The following is a 20,649-nucleotide window of genomic DNA, read 5'->3' as shown; positions in this document are numbered from 1 at the left end:
GAAACATTCTCAAAGGGAGCTCATATCAAGTACTGTAAACAAGTGTGACACGTGTCAGCAATGGATCACAAAGACATTACAAATCACTGTGATAGCGTTACAATACAATGCATCCCTTCTGCCACGATAACCTTCACAAGACAATCCCTTCTGTCACCCCGGCAGAAACAATGAAACAATGTCCCCAACATCCCTATACAGGAACCATGTCAAAATGTGTAAAATCACATTTTCAAATGTATACACAGGATACAACAGGTAAACGCTGCACTCGAGACTATAGCTGCATTCTGCAAAAGGCAATCACCAACATTCAAAGCACTCACTGATGGAGGCTTGGATGCTGAAAATGATTTTGAATTCTTAAATGCCTAAAATTTATATTTTGAAGTAGTGTTGGTCTCCTTTTTTGGTGTGCAACCAGTGCTTTCTTTTTCTTTCTTTTCTTTCGGGGCACGTTTACTCATGACACCAAAATCAAATATGCCAACACATTGCCTGCGAATCTTTAGTCTTTAGTCTTTAGAACAGGGCTCTCATTTCTACTCATCCTTGAACAGCATCGTTTGTACCCTGACCCATCTCGAATTACAGCAGGAAAAAAGAAGCACTAAATCTGAAAGGCAAATGAGTAAGAGCCGTGAATCCGGATGATGGAAACCATTATAAACTCACCGGATCACGAAACAAGAAAGATAAGATAAGCTAAACCTTTACTAATCCCTGTGGGGAAATCCAGGTGTCATAGCAGCGACAGCTGTGAGGGTGAAATACAGGAGACGTACTGTGGTGAATAGAGTCAAGAGCCAAACCATAGATAAGAATAAAGATAACATGGAAAAAAGGAGAAAAAAACTTTAGATTGTTACACTAGACATCTGTAGTTGTTCTGGGTCGTCTCGTCTGTATGCCTTAACATAATGTTCATTCTAGAAGTATAAATGTGCAGGCTATCACCAGTATGATTGGTATATGAACAGATTATCAACAATGAATAATAAGACTACATTATGCACACACCTTCAACCTGGTTTAACAACAGGTAGCAGTTTACGCACAGTGTGTACCAGTCTTTAGGTGTGTTGTTTGACATTAGCATTGTGTGGTTCTCACGACGGAGGCACTAGGTGGGTCGTAAGGAGGAGGGGGTGGGGGGAAGGGTGGTCTTTCTCGTAAAAATGAAGGTATTTTTAGATTTGTTTGTTTAGGTAATCCACTTGCGGCTCCCAGACGACAGCCTGGCTGGGGCCACAAAACACCTTCCATTGTGTGTGCGGTGTGTGTGTGTGCGCGCTTGCTTGCGTGCGTGTGTGCGGTCACGGTGCATAACTCTGTACGTTCAGTGAGTGTACAGGAAAACTTTCCTGGGTCAGTAGCTGTCCAACAGCTCGTGTCAGCCATGGCGCTCACACACTCTCCACCATGACTGTCACCACTTTAACCCTTGACCTCAGGCCTCACAGCCATGCCACTTTCCTCCCTCTCTCTCTCTCTCTCTCTCTCTGTATCTCGCTCCCTCTCTAAAAACAGAGGCCATTGCTTCAGGAATGAGGTCATCTGTTGTCGTGGAAGCGATACCCTCTCTGACTTTAAATGGTGTCAGCTTCTGTTGGCATGGGAACACACCCTGACATTAACCTGTGGTGTGCGGGAGGGCACGAGTGTGTATTTTTTGCGCGTGGGTATATGCTACAGTATGTATACGCACAGTCGTCTGCACTTGCGTGCGCGTGTGTGTGTCAGTGTCAGTGTGTGTCGCATGTGCAGTTGTGTGTTTCTTTGTGACTGCATGTGAGTGCATGCATGCCTGTGGAGGTGGATTTGTAGGAAGCTGTGCCTGTTAATTTAGGCCTATTTAACTCACACACACACACACGCACACGCGCACACACACACACACACACACACACACACACACACACACACACACACACACACACACACACACTCTCTCTCTCTTTCTCTCTGAGATAAATGAGTTGTGTGTTGTTTTTTTGCTTATGCTTGCAAACGTGCGTGCGTGTGTGTGTGCATGTGTGTTCATCAACACCGTGCCCTCCCTAACCCCAGGCTAGTTGAACCTGGCCTTGGGGGGACCGCAGGGAGTGTAACAGGAGCCCGGGGTTAATGGCAGCTCCTTAGGCAGGGTTACTCTGCTAATGTGTAGCGTTTAGCCTTTAGCTTTGATGGTGAGGATGGACGCACAGACACGGCGATGACGGCGACGGACAAACAAAAGCGGGGCATGGAGGTTCAGACACACAGGAAGCTGTTGAGGCAGAGGTGTGCGGGCGCCACCGAGACACCGAGACGGACTGGAGTTGCTGCCACAGTGTGGTCTATGGCATTGCTGCCGGGTAGAAAACCAATATGTCCAAATCTGTTACTTTTAATTATAGAGGGTATGCGCATTCATGAAGTGAATGGCAAATCGAGTGGCAAAGTGAGTTTAACGTTGTTTAATGTTGTTTAATGCAATCAGATATGACTTTTCTGTTTGGATGTATGGGCTGTCAAGGCCAGAAAGTATTTTTTTCACCACTCAGTAGGCGTTCCCACATAACTTCCGGGTATTGATGATGATGTCACAGGCATAATCTATTCAAATATAGCAAAAAAAATAGCAGATCTAAAAGGTTTGAGCTTTTGTGTGACACTGTAGTTAGACGAAGTAGGGCATTAATTTACGGGGAAAAAAAATGAAAAAGTTAAAATATGGAGATATGAGGTTTCTGCTGATATGTCTCACACTCCAACGCTCCCTGTCTGTCCCTCATTGTCTCTTGAAAATCTTCTCTTTATGGTTTATTGTAGTGTTGCGACGTCATCAGTCACATTTCTCAACCTTTTTTGAGCCCTGGACGACTAACATAATCGGAAACAATCCTCAAGGACTGGACTGTACCACCCCACCCCACCTCCATAAAACATTATATATACTATATATTTAGTGCATAAGAAGCGTAACACAGTCATTTTTATTACAGTCATATTTAAGATTAACAATTTAAACTTAGAGTGTTGCAGCTTGTAGATGGTTAAAAAAGTATTGAACCAATGAAAAGTAGTAAAAAGAGCTATGGGCAAAACCTCCCTGCTTGAGCTGGATGTTTTTTCCATTTCCTGAAAAATGAACATTTAGAGTTGGTTTCTGCCCGACAGCATATATACTGTATATACTGTATATAATGTTTACCACGTACCACTAGTCATCTGTGCATCACTAGTTGACAACCAGTGTTCTAGGTCATGTAGATCAATAGCCCTCCCAGGCAGCAGTGGGTTACAAAGCTAAAGTCTATTTCCTCACACTTTGTTCCAATGTAATACTTGCTTACAAACCGCTACACACATGGACTGCGTACACATCTCATGTTTATCTCCTACTTCTTCTTTCTAAACCATCCATACTTTTCTCTCTCTTTTCCCTGCAGCCCGTCCGCCCACGCTCACCGCCTACAGGCCCAGCGATATTGGCAGTAATATTGACTGGCATGCTGGTATCTGGGGGTCATGACATAACCATGCAACGCTTGTTCAAAGACTACTGTATAACCATCGCTATCCACAACCAACTGCTCCACTAGGGATGAGACAATATGAAAATTTCATATCACGATTACTGTGATCAAAGAAATCGTGATTTACGATATTATGGCGATAATCAATATCCATTATCCTGGAGCGGAACATTTGCCAAAAAATAGCCGATCTACAAGCTCACAACGCGTCACAAACGTGACGCGTTGTGAGCTTGTAGATCGCCTATTTTTTTCATAGAGAGTAGATCGGCAATTCTTTTCATAGAGAGTGAAAAAAAATCAAGTACGTATATTATAAGTACCTTTTACCAATTATAGAGGGTTTAAGTCGTACCAGATATGCAGCTCGGCAAACGAAAGGTGAATTGATCCCAGTGCATGACGGAGTACGATATCACAATAAATTAAATCTGCGATTGAGTGTTTTTTATCACGAATACGATAAACGATAATATCGCTTATCGTCCCATCCCTACCCACAACCAACTGTTCCAACCTCTCACATCTTCCGGCCATACATTAGAGCCGTTCGCCTCGGCTTAGTTCATCTTCCACCATCCTCCTCGCTCTCTGTCACTTTCTCGCAATCTTCTCTCCCTGTTGATTTCTATGAGCCTCCGTTGATCACTCGCTTCCCTCTGCACCTCTGGATTCCTCCCTCCGTTCGGCTCTTAAAGTCTTCTCATCCTCCAGCTGCCTACCATATATACCTCGCTTTCCTCTCTCTCTCTCTCTCTTGCTTCCTCTAACATTCCTCTGTGGATCAGGGGAGGGGGGGATCAAGGTTTCTAATCCCAGAGACGTGCCCTCCACACCGGGGCTAACGTGTACACACCTCTCCCTTTGGCTGGAGGTCTGCGGGTCGGGATCCCTGCGGTGCTGCTTACATCCCACATCCCCAAATTACATTTCTCCTCTCCTGCGGAGCGCTTACATCTGATCTCATAACACCCCCCGGCTGCACCCACCCTTCGTTTGATACACATACCATACATGTGTGCACCTATATAGACACCAAGGGGGCCTTTCGGTGCATTTTTGCAGTGCACGACCAGACATTGTAGGTGTGTGAATGTGTGTGTGTGTGTGTGTGTGTGTGTGTGTGTGTGTGTGTGTGTGTGTGTGTGGGGGGGGGGGGGGGGGGGGGGGGGGTGTCTATATGCATTACGTCTGAAAAAATGGTTGCAGTATGTGTGTGTTTATGAGCCGACATGGCTGCCTGCAGGTGTGTTCACTTATGGCCTATAGAGAGGGAACGATACGCAATGTTATCGTTTATCGTGATAAAAAAACACTCACGATAATCGTATCGTGGAGATTTCATTTATCGTGTGACATCGTCCTCCGTCGTGCACTGGGATCAATTCACCTTTTATTTGCCGAGCTGCATATCCGGTACCATTTAAACCCATTAGTTGATAGTCTTTTTTTCACTCTCTAACAAATATCTTTGCCAAAAAATAGCCGATCTGCAATTTTTTGGCAAATGTTCTGCCCCAGGATAATGGATTTGGTTTATCGCGATAATATTGTATATCGCGGTTTATTTTGTCACAATAATTGTGACATGACATTTTCATATGGTCCCCATCCCTTATTATGGCCTATAAGCCTATATGTGATTCTACACGTCAGGGCTTTCTGTGCGTACGTGTGGTGCATGAATCTCTGTATCAACACCCACCTGCTCATTACATCTGTGTGAATGGAGACTGAGCCATGGTGATTAATACAAGTGGGAGGGGGGATGGGGGGGGGGGTGTCTGGTCTCATTAAAATGGGCAATGCATCCACTCAGGGCCCATCTGATTACATGGGTGTCTTTTATGGCACAGCTTTTGTCTTTTTTGTCATAACCTCACTAACTGATTACCACGGAGGTGCCTTTTTTATTCTGCGCTGAACCCTACGCCCCGAAGAGAGAGAGAGGACGATGAGAGGAGAGAAGAAAGGACCACCTACACTTCTCTTGCCTGGCAGGATAGAGGGAGCTTAAGATAGAAATCTGACAGCGAGATGGAGCCGAGAGAGGGAGGGAGGGAGAGAGAGAGAGAGAGAGAGAGAGAGAGAGAGGGAGGGAGAGGGAGAGAGAGAGATGAAACACTTTTCAAGGTGTTTGCAATCAGCCTCCCATTGTCAGAGACCAGGGGAGAGTTGGCCAGCCATCTAAAGCTCCCTTGTTGCTGTTCTGTGTCCAGGCTCAGATCGCGCAACGCGATTGGAACGTTAATAGAAGTTTATGATACCGCGTGCGATATGCCCGCCACGACAGGATAAACACACGACAGATAATGTATCAGTACACTACACACGTGCGTGCGTGCACGCACACGCACACACACACACACACACACACGCGCGCGCACACACACACACACACACACACACACACACACACACACACACACACACACACACACACACACACAACACCTCGAGATCAGCAACACATTGCCCCGGATCAAAGGGATTTCCGTGTGATGGTGAAGGGAAGGATGAAGTGTAGAAAAAAGGACGGTTGCCAGACTGGAACTAAACCGTCCGTTTTTTTTTTTTCTCTCCCTCCCTCCCATCCACCCTCACCCTTTCTCTTGGTTTTCTATCTCCTGCTCAGCCCTCCTGGCCAAAGAACCTTTCCTCCCCTCTCGTTCAGCACAAAGGAAGTGGCAGTATAGACCTCCTTTTTCTTTCATAACCACTCGCTCCTTTTGGCTCCCTCTTTCTCTCGCTCTCAAATAATCTACCCGTGCCCACTTATCTAGCATCGCTGTCCACCTCTCTCTCTCTCTCTCTCTCTCTCTCTCTCTCTCTCTCTCCATCACCCTTCCTCTTTCTCCCCATACATCTATCCTTCTCCCTCATCCTCACTTTCCGTCCATCCTCAGGCAGGATAGAAAAGGGCCAAGGAAGAACAACACAGGCAGGGAGGGAAGAAGATGGAGAAAAGGTGGAGAGACAGACAGAAGGAGGGACTGAGAGATGACATTACGCTCCAAAATGTAGCGTTAAATTAACTCTGAGAGTGTACAAAGGCCCATTTGGTTCCATTTGTACACTCTCAGATTTAAATTAACACTGGGGATTTTACCGGTCCGTTTTCAAGACTCTCTAGGTTAAATTACCACTGGTGATTTTGCAGAAACAGAGAGAAAGAGAAGGGTGTGTGAGTGGAGGGGGGGGGGGGGGGGTCTGCAGGGTTGTGGGTATAGAGCGCTCGGGTATTGATTCAGGGTCTTTTGACATGCTAATTTGCTTGCTGACTGCTTTAATCACCCCCCTCCCCTCCCCAGCCCATCGCGGGCTTCAAAGAGAGGATGCTTTTCAAAAAGATGAGGCCGGAGAGAGAGAGAGAGAGAGAGTAGGATACCCCGCTTCCAAAACACCGCAAGTTGGCCGTTGTGGACTGCAAAATCGCCTGCCGGCGATTCCTCCGGTGTAAGACGCCGCTAATCAGCTAGCTTTAGACCACCGTTAATTCCAAAAGGGCCCGTTTTATCCTACGCTAATTTTTCTTTTTGTTCTTTGTGTGACCTCGTTGTTAAGCTGGCTGTTTAGTGCAGCTAAACGGCCTCGGTAACTGGCGCTGTGGGAGTGTTAGCCATCCGTTCGGGTCACACTCAAATGGCCGCTTCCTGTCCTAGACGGAGCACATGGAGGAGAGAGAGAGAGCACGAGAGAGAGAGAGGGAGAGAGAGAGCAAGGGAGGGCGACGAGTGTCAACAACGACAGGAGGAACAAGCGCCGGCTCGGGACGGCAGCCCAAGCAGGAAAAACATTTCAGCGCCTCCGCTAATGACAGCTGAATTACCCCCCTGACAGCAGGGAGGGAAAGGGAAGGAGGTGTGTGCGCGTGTTTGTGTTTGTGAGTGTGCATATCGCCGTTGTCGGGCAGAAACCTCGCATCTCCAGGTTTCAAATGTTATACGTTCTTTCGCAAAGTAAAGCCCTGCTTCATCATACAAGGCCGTCGCACAAAAGTAGTGAAAACAGTAGATCTACAAGCCCACAACGCCTCGCACCGCGAGGCGTTGTGTGCTTGTAGATCGGCTGTTTTCACTAGTTTGAGTAATTTTTAAAAGGATAAATGCAAAACCAACGGCTTTGGATATACAAGGTTTTCACCCGACCACGACGATATGCATGCACACTCCTTGCTTTTTGTGAGGGAGCGTAAGTTTGTGTGTACATGCGTGTACTGCGTCCATGTGTGGACGTGTGCACGTGTACGAGTTGGGGGTGTGTGTAGCCTTATGCGTGTCTCTCTCCCTAGCTCTCCCTTTTTTGTAAGTAAGTGGATCTTCACAAGCACGGAATATATGACAACACCTGGAGGAGTTAAGCTATTTTATCGGTTTGGGGTAGTTGATGCTTCAGAGAGATTTTATTTTTTTATCATCCGCTCTTCCCTTGCTCTTCACTAGGTAATAGATTCTCCATCTCTATTCAGCAGCAGCAGCAAGCACAGGATGAACCTCTCTGGTGGCACAGAGAGTGATGAGTACATTCACCTCCCCTCTCCTCCGCTGCAGTCTGTGGGGTGTGTGTGTGTGTGTGTGTGTGTGTGTGTGTGTGTGTGTGTGTGTGTGTGTGTGTGTGTGTGTGTGTGTGTGTGTGTGTGTGTGTCCATATGTGTGCACGCACACCGTGCATGTGCTAGTTGGACGTGTCACTTTCTGTGTTCTTTCTGCATGTGCACACCCACATTTGTGTGTTGGTTTGTACGTGCTCAATTGGATACTCTTGCACGAGCGTGCGTGCGTGTGCGTGTGTGTGTGTGTGTGTGTGTGCGTGCGTGCGTGCGTGCGTGCGTGCGTGTGTTTGTGGGAGCGTAGAGCGTTGACGGGTGATAATGTTCGGTGTGGTGCTCTTGCCTCCCTCCCGTCTGCCACGGGTAATCTCATTATTCAGCCCACTTCCTATTGCTGCCACCAGAGACAGGCTGAACACTAACCACCACAATGACCGGGGGGGGGGAGAGAGAGAGAGAAAAGAGGGACAGGACATCTATGCAATCCATGGGAGAAAGGGAAGGAGGATTCAGAAAAGGTAGAGGATTGGGGTGTTAGGAGTACGGGAGAGGGGGGTGTCAGTGAAATCCTCAGTGTTCATTTTAACTCTGAGAGTAGGGATGTCCCGATCAAATTATTATTTTTTGCTTCCAATCCCGATCACATATTTTTTGCTCCCGATCCGGTCCTGATCTTTCCCGATTCGATCTTTCGGCCAGAAAAAAAGAAAAGAAAAAACACATTCACGATGTCCCTTAAGGTCTTTTTTCTCACTTAGTGCAGCATTGGATCAAAACAAAAACAAAAATAAAGCTTATCAGCTTATTTTAAAGAAAATCCCGATCTTCTTCTCCCAATTCCGATCCGATCTTTTTCACCCCGATTCGATCCGATATCCGATCACCGATCCCGACCGGGACATCCCTATCTGAGTGTAAAAATGGAACCGCTGGTCCATTTGTACACTCTCTGAGTTACACAAAATGGACAAATTAGCACTGAGAATTAGTAGAATTTCCCGGCCGAGGGAGAGAGGACAGAGACATAACGGACAGAGCCGTTAGCACGAGAGCACCCACAAAAAAGCCAAGGTGCAGAGACCAATGCAAACGCTTTACTTGTGTGTGAGCGGAGGGATGGAGGGAGAATGGAAGGCAGGGGAGGGGGGAGGAGGGGGGGCAGAATGATTCTGTGTATTTAAAGCCACCGGGGACTGGCAGGCTAAATAGAATTATGTGGTGAATTTAGAATGATGCTCTCAAGTGCATATTTAACACTGTCAACAGAGAGAGAGAGAGAGAGAGAGACTCAGAGAGACCAAGAGAGAGAGAGAGAGAGAGACCTGAGGGAGACCTGAGAGAGACCTAGAAGCAGTCACACAATGAATGGAGCACAGAAAAGAATCCTCATCCCCGAAACCTCTTAATCCAATACGGGCCGGGGGGGAGAGTTGACGGCTTAGCGGAGGCTATTGGGAATAGAGAGGGAGAGAGAGGGGAGGGGTTGGTACTGCCACTCCAACAGGAAACTGCTACCATCACACACACACACACATACATACACGTGCACGCACGCACACACACACTTAACGTCACAAGCCTTCCAAAGCTGTTAATTCACACACATGCGCAAACACCGACAAACGGCGTTGAGTCCACAACATGTGGGTTGTAATAAAAGTGTTAGGGTGTTAGGCGTCAAAGGAGATCATGGGTTTCCTGTCCTTGAAGTCCGGTTTATTTGGCTTTAGGTGTGCGTGTGCGAGCGTGTCCGTGCACGCGTGAATGTGGTGGAGGGGGTAACAACTCAACCATGCACTAACAGCCTGGGGTGTCAGAAGTGTCTGACACCTAGCAAGCGTTTCAACCATACTATATCGTCGTTGTAGGGTGGAAACCTTGTATGTCCAAAACTCTTGGTTTTGCATTTATCATTTAAAAAAATGATTTAAATTAGTGAAAACAGCCGATACAACGCCTCGCGGTGTGTGCTTGCAGATCTGCTGTTTTCACTAGCTGTGCGACGGCCTTGTATGATGAAGCAGGGCTTCAACGTACAAATTTGAAACTCAGAGATACAAGGTTTCTGCCCGACAGTGACGATATCCTTGACAAACTCAAGATTCACACAACAAAGGCGACCTGAGAGCCCCTTCGCTGCCTGCTCAATCCCCCAACAGAGTCTGAGAGCGACGCCGAGACACACGACTCTCATGCAAATTTTCCTCACGCTTTTACAAAAATATACAAAGTCATTATTTCCCTGTGCTGACTCACAAAGTAAACGCTGCCAGACTTTCTCTATCTCTCTCTCTCACAAACATACACGCACACACGCGCGCGCGCACGCGCACACACACACACACACACACACACACACACACACACACACACACACACACACACACACACACTCTCCTTTTCACTCTCTCTCTCTGTGTATCTGAGTAGCTTGTCATCACCTCTGCACGGTAGTTGAAAACCCCCTCACCAGATGAGGAGCGAGAGAGAGAGAGACAACCTGGCCCCCCCCTCCCGTCCCGTCCCCTCCGAGAGAAAGCTTCCCAAATGCAAATAGACAGAGTCCCCACTCCTTAGATCAGGGGCCCGGTGGCCCTCAGTGTGCCCCACACTGCCCTTGGTCCCTGTGTGTACATCCTGGCCACCCTTGGCCCATGAGCGCACACACACACACACACACACACACACACACACACACACACACAACAGACACACACACACACACTGCACCCCCCAGCTGTCAAAACCCTGACGTCTTAATCAATCGTAGGCCCACGACCCTGTCAGACAGGCCAGTAAGATGGATGAAGAAGGGGACGACCTCCGACCTCTGCCAGGGGTGGAGAATACAAGCCCCCCCCGTGCCCCCACCCCCAACAACGCCAACCCCACTCAGCCTCGCTGCTGCCCCGAACAATGATGGAGGAGAAGCCCATTCATCGCAGGCTGGGAACCGGGGGCCGTGGTGCCCTTGTAACCCTGCACGCATACAAGACAAGCACAGACACACAAGCCACGTCGTCCAGCGCGCACAGGCGCGCGCACGCACACACACACACACACACACACACACACACACACACACACAATAATAGACTCACAATTAGGCTTGTCTGCTGCAGTCGAAGAAACGCTCAACAGAAAACTTGCAAACATTAGTTCAAACTATGTGTACGGGTTTATGCATGCATCGAGTGACACCGCTAATTTACTACTTAAAGTGTTGTGAGCTTGTAGATGTGTTATTTTTGCAGAGTATTCACCTATTTTCTCCAAGTGCTTTGTCTATGTTTGCCAAATGTTTGTCTACTTTCGCCTACTATAACTTGACCAGAACAGGGACGCTAGGGATCATGTGGTTAATAAACGTATATCCTTTACTACAACTGGCTGAATGCAACGAATTTCTCATTTCTCACTCAAAGACACACAGAAACACACACACACTGACACACACACACACACACACACACACACACACACACACACACACACACACACACACACACACACACAAACACACAAAAAAACTTTCCCCCTCAACTCCCACTCTCCCTAGCTGCCTCCCAGTCCAGCTCCTTGTTAAGTCCCTCGGTCAACATTGTCATATAGCAGTTGAGCCCCTCACCCATAGAGCCTGTCACACAGAGGAATATTAACCAGCTCATCAGTGCACTTGAAGACTGACAGTGGCCAGCACCTTTTAACCCTTCAAACACTAGTGCTGACCCCACACAGACACCTCTGGCATCTACGGAGGCGAAACACAGAATGTGAACATGTCTACAAACTGCCAGGTTCAGCGGCCAGATGGGTTGGATCTCGCTGCGTCTCAAGTGATGTGTACCATTGAGGGAGCTTTACTGGTCTGTAACGTGATACCGTAAGGTGAACTGGAACATGATCAAATGCCACGCAGTGGGAACTGAATGGATATGTTGGCTCCAAAACTAATATTACGGACTCTGAAGCTGTCAGGCTGTGCATTAATCACACGAGGCATGAGGGATTCGGAGCTCCAACATGCGGATGGCATTGGCAACAGTTACTTATTTCAATCCAAGCCGAATGGGAAAGATAATGCATCTTTCGTCGATTTCCTTCTCGAGGGCACGCCGAATTTATGGCAAAGATCAGCATTTTCATTTTGACTTGAAACAGGATAGCTTATGGTTGTGTGTTTCGCTTTAAACCCCGCTTCAAAGACGATTTAGCCCAGGTTCTGTGGCTAGTAACCCCCCCTCTGGTCTCCTTCCTTCATCTCTCCATCTCTCCCTGGTTCTTTGAAGCCCACCCTGGGGAGAGAAACCTGGCCTGAGCCATCTATTTGCCTGTGACAGGGCAAGATGGGCAGCATTCCAAACTGAAATTCTTACAGCCGAAGTGCTACCCCGTTACACACACAGACAACCATCTGTGACCGCTTGCACCCCTTTGCCCCAAACTCCACCCCCCCAAACAGTCTGCACTACCCCTAAATCACTGAACCTGTTTGTCATGCAATTAGTCCTCCGAGATCGAGGCTCCCCTGTAAATTAAGAGAGGTGGAGTGGTCCATCCCCCTGTTAATCACCCGTGCCCGGCCTCTGACCCCACGCTGGAACAGCCCACTGCATTGGGAAGGGTGGTTGGGGGGGGGGGTTACCAATAAACCTGCCTGGCAGAATAACCATCCCCCTGTCTGGCCAGTTGACAACTTCTCCTCAGAGAGAGGCCACAATACATTATCCACGACACAGCTGCTGCGCGCTGTAGCAAGACACCCACAATACACTGCTGCACGACAGGGTACAGTACACATACTATGGTACACACAGTAACTGCTATACACTTTGGTCACCCTGTATTTTAAAGTGAGATTGAAATCCTGTACGCCAACAGAAAAACGCTGATTTGTGCTTAATCCATGGAGGCATGGATATCGACAGACCTGTAGCCGAGTTCTGTTGCTCTCTTTGATGTTTGATGAGTGTTGCCAGGCTATTTCTCGGCATCGTTGACACACTGACAGCTATATCATGGCCATGATTTGAGAAGGCAGGCACAGGGCCCCCTTCATTGACCCGAAACCCTCATCAAACGATACCATATAAAATCGCGATGAGCAAAGGCCTGAATAAACAGCAATAGAGGGCTTTTTTCAACACCATCTCGCTGCTGTGTACTTTCAATTCTCTCATACCTGCCTGGAATGATAAGCTCTTCTCTGTCGATCTCTCTCCCAGCCTTAAACCGCATTGGGAATATGTGAAAGAGCTGGAGGGGGTGGGGGGGCAGCAATAGAACAAACAGTTGGAGCACTCTCAACCGGCCTGGGTTACCAATCCTCTTGGGACCCACACAGTTACACAACAGCTCCCAACGGACCGCCTAATTACTCCATTTACAATCATCATCGTCTCCATCACCCAGCCACGTATCAGGAAGAGGAGCGTGGAGAGTGAGCGGACAGGAATAAAAAGAAAAACTAGCAAAGTGAGAGGCGGGTGAACAGAGGGAATGAGAGAGAGAGAGAGAGAGAGAGAGAGAGAGAGAGAGAGAGAGAGAGAGAGAGAGAGAGAAAGGGACAAAGAGTGAGAAGTGTGGAGGGAAGTGAAACAAAGACACAGCGCAAGGGGATGGGAGACAAATTATAAAGAGGTCAGCTAATGTACACGAATACCAAGCTGGGGAAAAAAGGACGACACATGAACGGAATAGCAAAGGAAGTAACAGGCAGTAAAAAAATAAAACACAGAAAAAAACAAAACAAAGAAAACTATAAAAATGCTGTTTCTTTACCTTGGCATTCCGCATTGCGCTCCTCGTATCCGGGGTTACACAGGCAGTTCCCAATGGGCACCAGCCACTCTCCGTCAGCCCCGCAGTACATCTTTGGAACTTCTCTCTCCTCGGAATTATCCACGCACGAGCCACGCACTTCCACCAGCGAGGAGGTATCGGCTCCGGTGATAGTATCAGGGAACTGAGCCAAGTTACGGACGGCTAAAGGGCACTTCTTGTAGAACACCCTCACAGACACCAGCGCGATACAAGCCCCGACATCCTGAAAGGCCAAGTAGAAGCCCTTGCGGCTCAAGGCGCCCACGTCGCGGACCTCCGTGTTGAGCTTCATGATGCGGTCGCCGATGTCCACCTGCGTGAAGCTCTCGTCGGCCGCCACGGTGTCGATCTTCCCGAATTGGTTCTCGCGAATGTAGCGCTCCTTGTCGTTGTTCGATTCGTAGTAGTAGAGGTTGAAGGTCTCCTTGCAGGTGCCCATGACGCCCGGCAGGCTGTTGCAGTCCCGCAAGGTGAACTTGATCTCGATGTATACACGCTGGGCCCCGCCACGAGGGATCCAGTCGGTACGGAGCCAGTTGTTCTGGTTGGGCTCCATGACATTACACACCTGGTATGTCCGGATGGGAATGTTCTTTTCATCCATGATGCTCACCTCCTCCCACTAAGGGTAGAACAACAACAGAACAAGGTCAGGTGAAAGTCAAAATGTTCAAGTCTGGATTCTGAACCCCTTTCTCTCTCTCTCTCTCTCTCTCTCTCTCTTTAAGAAATTAAGTCTAGGCCTCTGGGACTCAAACTTCAACTACAGAAATATATTGCTGTTCTGTTGGGACCCAACAGACGTGACCCCATGACCTATTTTGGGTCCAGACCCCGTAGTTTAAGAAACAAAACACTAGATTAACGTCAACACAATAATAGAAAATATTATGACAGTAATAAAGGAATGTTTCCTTAATGTTACACAGGCATCAGACAAAATGCCGGAATTATGCCCTGTCAAACAATTACAGAAATAATGGGCTGTGTGAGATAAAAAAGCAAACATAACAGGCAGCACATGCCAAGACGAGATTTACCAATGGAGGGGGAAAAAAAGAAGATTGCTCAATATGTGAGTCTCAGCAGAGCAATTAATTGTTGGCTAAACTTAATGCATAATTTATAAACAGGGCCTAGCAGACATGTTATAGCTCCTAATATAGAACCATAGAGATGTTAAAATTCATGGTTTCTCTGTAGAACTGTGGGAATATCATTTTGTAATAAGTCTCATGCCCTGCATATAGATGACTGTTCAATTACGCCTACTCAAGATCTGTTACTGAGGAGCACTTTACAATTCTCTCTTCAATTTTCAGACTTAGCTATGGCTTAGCAGCCTATATAGCCTATATGAGGGAAAACAGAGTAAAGTAGAGCTTGTGTGTGGGTCTGTGAATCAATACTAATGATCTAATGTGTGCCTGCTTTACATCTGCATACATGATAGGCAAGGTAAGACGTTTCTGACAGTACGCCTAATCCTACACATGTTCACCTACTGTTATTAGTATGAACTCATAGGAGAAAGACGTGGACCTGAAGCGCATGGATTATGTTATCGAGCAGCCTGGTTTATTTTCGCTGGGCTGGAATGTTTGTTTTACTCGTGATTTAGTTTCCCAATTCCAACAAGGGTATCGCCGCAAATGCTCGTGTCTTGAAAGCTTCAAAGTGGCCTGTTCTCTTACATTTTTCACAATATATAGGCATTAAAAATAGCCTTTGGTTTAACTGCCTTTTAAATAAAAAGAGACAGGTCCAGGCTGTTACAGTCCTCAGCCCATTTAGTGAAGCTGTTCAAAACGAAATGATCGCAGAATGGCGATATGGGTTAGTGCTGTTACAGTTGATTTGACAGCTTTATCAGGAACAATCTGGTTTAAAGCCGTATCCCCCGAGGTAAGGTCGATAACACTAAACATGGCTGCGGCAGTACAGGACTTTGACAAAGTGTCTATCACTCCCCGCTGATCTATTCCGCTGCTTTCTTCTCCTCCTGCCTCTCCTTTTATTGTGGAAATCAAGCCGCGTCGCGATAAGGCCGCACCTTTCCCCGATAGCAGGGAGAGGGAGAATGGGGGCAATTGGTCGTAATGAGAGCGGCTGAATGTGGCCCTGTCGACGCTAGCCAGGAGCCTGTCAATCACATGGGGCACAACAACTGGCCAAGTTCATTTAACGCCTTATCAACAAAGCAGCCGAAATGGAGGCGCACGCTGTCATATTCTATTTCACTGGGTTGATGATGTTGGTGGGTGCACAGGGTAGATAGGCTATTGTTTATTTTGATGACCATAGGGCCTTCTAAAAAATGTCAAATAGCGTACCATGCAGGACGGTATGGTTTAATGGGAAGGCCAGGGGGCTTGTGGTGGACATTTTTGTAAAAATTAAATTTTTGCCACGGACATACAAAAGGAGAAGACAATAACATTACCAGAACACACATAAAGAGATATCCCTGAATGACCATAACAGGTCTGTAACACTGAGAGTGTTGGGGGTCCTTGAAAATAAAACATTTGAGAACCACTGGTACTGGTAGTGGACTCCTAATATGCCATAGTGTCATATCAGCCTAAATAAGTGTCATACATTCAGTAATAATAGGGTCTTATGATGACAATAATTAGCCTAAATTATAATGGTGTGTAAAAAACAAAATCTATAATTTGCCATTTGTCCTTGAATGGACATGTTGATGACCCATTGACCCCTGTGTTTTAAACCTCATGCAGTCAGTGTCCTTGTTTTAGCAGCTAATAGGCCTACTGCGACACCCACCCAACTGCTGAGGACCGAGGCGACAGGGTGGTAGACGGTGTGTGTGTGTGTGTGTGTGTGTGTGTGTGTGTGTGTGTGTGTGTGTGTGTGTGCGTGCGTGCGTGCGTGCGTGCGCAAGACCTGCCGCGCACCCCGGGGCCCCTGGCGGCCACCCCTAACAGTCGCGCTCTGTTAGCTTATCAGCACCATTATAGATATCCCAATTAGACTGGCAGGGATCACGGCATTAAAGTCCGATCGCATTCCCTATCGCTTTATGGCCCAATCCAATCCAGTCCTGCGGCAGGGCCTGAAACCCGCTGCCCTTTTCCCTTCTTCCTTCATTCATCCATTCCAACCAGGCCCTTTCTCCGCTGCCAAGTCCCCCCGCTCTCCCCCTCGTCCTCGACGGGGAAAGGGATATAAAGTTTCTCCACAAAGACCGATTCAATCCACCGTCTATTCAGGAAACCCGACGCCCGCTGCAGTAGGCTATCTGCCTCGCATCTGACCATTACAGCGAGCGGTTTGAGGGAGAGAAGGAGAGGAGAGAGAGGGGAGGGGGGCCGCGGAAGGCTGGTGGTGGTATGCCTATAGAGGACATTATCTCTCCGTTTTTACTCAACGGGGGACCACCATACGTCCTATAACGAGAGAGGGGACTTTTTCTCTCTACTTACCCCTCCTTCTGTCGGGTTGGCGACCCAACCTAGTTCCCCCTGTACAGATCTGGAGTCCAGTAACGTGACTGAAAAACAAGAGTTGAGAGAGAGAGAGACACAAGTGAGCAGTCAGTCCCGTTCCTCCACGGCACACAGCAGTCTCCATAATACACTTCAGAGTTCAATGTGCTAAACGCTTAATGCACAAAAATAACAGTAAAGTGGGTTTATCGGCCAGGAAGCAAAACAACCACGTTTGTGTGGATGTGGAGATTAGAATTAGTGTTGATGTAGGCTATGACGGTAATAACCAGACAAAGCAGGACAATTTGTTATTAATTCCCAGATTTTCCTTTTGGGCCTGTGCGTGTGCATCTCCTTGTTCTTAAACTAGGCTAATGTAGGCATACACAAAATAACATTAGCCTATAAATGACAGTTGTATTACTAAACCGTGTGGAATATATTGTCATATCTCAGATTTGCCAGCGGACTCGGTTATATTTTATAGTAGGCTATGTGCTTATTAATAGGCTAAATCAATTAAGGCCTATATGTCCAACTGAACATGGTCTACGAGAAATAAAGGCCTGTTTATTTCCCAAGGTAGCCGTGACATTTTTTTCTCTTCTGAAATATGGGCCAAAAACGTTTAGCATTAGAGACTAGAGAGAATTAGTTTGGGCGATTGTTTGAATTCAACGGCTTTTATTTGCATTTGATGACTGGTAGGCTATTCAGTGTTTGTAGACCTATCGCTCAAGCTTAACTATTGGTGAATTTAGGCTTTTCGGTGAAAATAAAAGAAACAAATCCTAGCTATAGAATAGATTCTGCATAGGCTGAACTTCATATTTGCATTGTGTCAAATGGCCTTTTCACTAGCCTACTCTATAGGCCTACAATCAAGACAACGGACTGGTTCCCATGCTAAATAAGAACAAGCTGTTTCAAGCGAAAATAAATCCTCATCGAGTGAATGTCTTTGTGCAGACCAGGCTGGTTGGTGTACAGTGTGTAGGCTATGGCACTGCACACTATACACTGGAAGACTATAAGTAAAATGCTGAAACTGGACACTTGCTGGCGGACCCTGCAGGAGCCCCAAGCCTCGCTCCCAGGACTTCTGCTGCTGCGAGGCGCTTTAAGCCAGTGGTTCTCAAAGTGGGGTCCGGGGACCCCCAGGCTTCCTCGAGGGGGTCCCCAGCTAAATGATAGTTTGGAACCAAATGGACCCTTATTGGTCTGTAACTTTGAGAGTGTACGACTGGAACCAAATGGACCCCAACGGGTCCATTTGTAGGCTATACACTCTCAGAGTTAAATTAACATTGATTTTAAAATATAAATTGGGGTCCCAGAGATAGAAATGCCATTTAATGGGAGGTCCGTAGCCTTAATGCATGTCAAACTGGGGGTCCTTGAAATTAAAATGGTTGAGAACCACTGCTTTGAGCAACTGACACGGGAGGGGAGTCGAGATGAACAACAGCCGATGCGCATTTGGACTGGAATCGACTGGACAGTCCGTTCCGCTGCCCGGCGGCTGCACAAAAATCTCGCAAAGAAAAATAACAACAAAATAAAGTCGCTTGGCGTAAAGGTGCCCATGGTTGTTGTTTTGTTTTATTTTCCCACATCGCAACTGCGTGCGTCTCCGCGCACGCACACACCACTGACACCAGCCCGGAGCAGCGACGGGACAACGGGAGCGAGCGGGGGGCTCCGTCCGTCCGTTCGCACAAGATGAAGTCAAAACTCCCCGAGAAAAACAGCAAAAAAAGTCTCTCCGCCGTCCGCAGTTCCTCCCCAGCCTTACCTTCATTCGGGGGGTATATCCGTGCCGCCGAAACAACGGTAGAAATCCCAACAACAAGCAGTAAAGAGGTCGCCGTAAACAAAATCCCTGCCATGAGTGCCATTTGCGGTTGCTCGTTTTTTTGTGTCCTCGTCGTTGCTCTTCTCACAGGTCTTGCTCTCTCTCTCTTTCTCTCTCTCTCTCTCTCTCTCCCTGTGGAATATCTGTTTGAAGCGGAGAGAGAGCGACGCACCAAGCACACACGCATACACACACACTCAGTCACACACTCACACACACACAGCCAGGAGGCGGGTCTATACTATGTGCGCTCTGACGCGACCGTCAATCCATATAGGAAACGCAGTGGACGGGAAAAGAGGGGCAAATAATCATTAACTGCCCTCCCCCCATTCTCCTCCCTCCCACCTCCCCATTTAGGAGTGGACACGGGTTCGAGGACTCAGGACTGTGCGTGGGGGTAACGTAACGTTCTGCCTGCCTGCCTGCCTGCCGCCTCTGGCATTTTGATGTCTTTGCATTGTGGATAGATAGAGGATGCACCGGTGGCCGCGGTGGCGGCTATAATGAGATATCGAATTTATGTGTTTAGTTAAACTAAGAAAAAATGGCTCACTAACAAACAAAGACAGCGAGTCCTATATAAAACGTTGCCTTCTCTACAGCCTATTATTGAGCGAGAGTCCTTCCTTTTATACTGAAAAACAAAATCATTTCAAATTCTTAACGTCTTTATCTATGTGCGTAAAATTCTTCGTTTCGGTTTTTCTTTTCTTGTTTTCCCCCCCTGGTCTTTCTCATCAGTCACACAATGCCTTGGTCCTGCATGTAGTCTGGCTCCAGTCAAGCGCAGCGCTGCCCAAGGTGAACCGCATTAGACCAAGGTCGCCACCTAGCGGAAACATTGACGGCTGTTCTGTCTCGAAATTGGATTATAGAACAAGTATGAGCATGACCTGCTAACGTTACATGGGATTTCACTTTGTGGAATTGACAATATCCTTTTTGCGACGAACACCGAGCCTTTATTGGATTATTGTCACTCACTAGTAGCTAGGCTACTAATATTCTAATATTATCAAGGCTTTAGCCTTTATTTGAAATTCATAAATGTAGCCTTTTGAGCCGTTTTGCGAGAAAATGTATCTTCTGAGCAGGCCTGTGCCATGTCTCGAAGCTTGAAAGGTGAATGATGTCCAGAAATCGATCTAGAACTATCGTTAGGCCTAATTCTTGAGCTTTGCCCCCGGACAAAGGAAGCATATTATTCTGGCCTGGGAAACTCCAGCTGTGGCCACTGGCCAGGTTGTGGGCTCTGTCCGCAGTGCTCTCTCTCTCTCTGTGTCTCTTTGATGCCCTCCTCCTACGCAGGACCCCTCTGCTCCCACGGGATGTGGCCAGTCAGCCAGCAGGCAGGCGAATCTCGCTGAGCCGCAGCAGATGAGCTCGTCACTGTGTGGGCAGGTTAGGTCGTTCCTCACGGCCTCACACTGCAGCCAATTCATA

At 47.5% G+C, this 20,649-nt stretch overlaps 1 protein-coding gene across 1 annotated transcript in view; it reads right to left on the bottom strand.

Moving 5' to 3' along the window:
* The window catches only part of epha4l (eph receptor A4, like), a 74,180-nt gene extending 54,924 nt beyond the window's left edge, over nucleotides 1–19,256 (bottom strand). Inside the window, 3 exon segments of the mRNA XM_080732313.1 lie at nucleotides 13,852–14,515; nucleotides 17,343–17,410; nucleotides 19,144–19,256. Of these exon segments, the coding sequence (XP_080588439.1) occupies nucleotides 13,852–14,515; nucleotides 17,343–17,410; nucleotides 19,144–19,246 (835 nt within the window). The 5' untranslated portion in view covers nucleotides 19,247–19,256.
* Between the last annotated feature and the right edge of the window lie 1,393 nt (nucleotides 19,257–20,649).

The sequence above is a fragment of the Nannobrachium achirus genome, assembly GCF_963921795.1.
Source record: "Nannobrachium achirus genome assembly, chromosome: 8".
NCBI classification, from domain to species: Eukaryota; Metazoa; Chordata; class Actinopteri; order Myctophiformes; family Myctophidae; genus Nannobrachium; species Nannobrachium achirus.
Note: the sequence above shows the minus strand (reverse complement) of the source record. Positions and strands in the feature narration are given on the sequence as shown.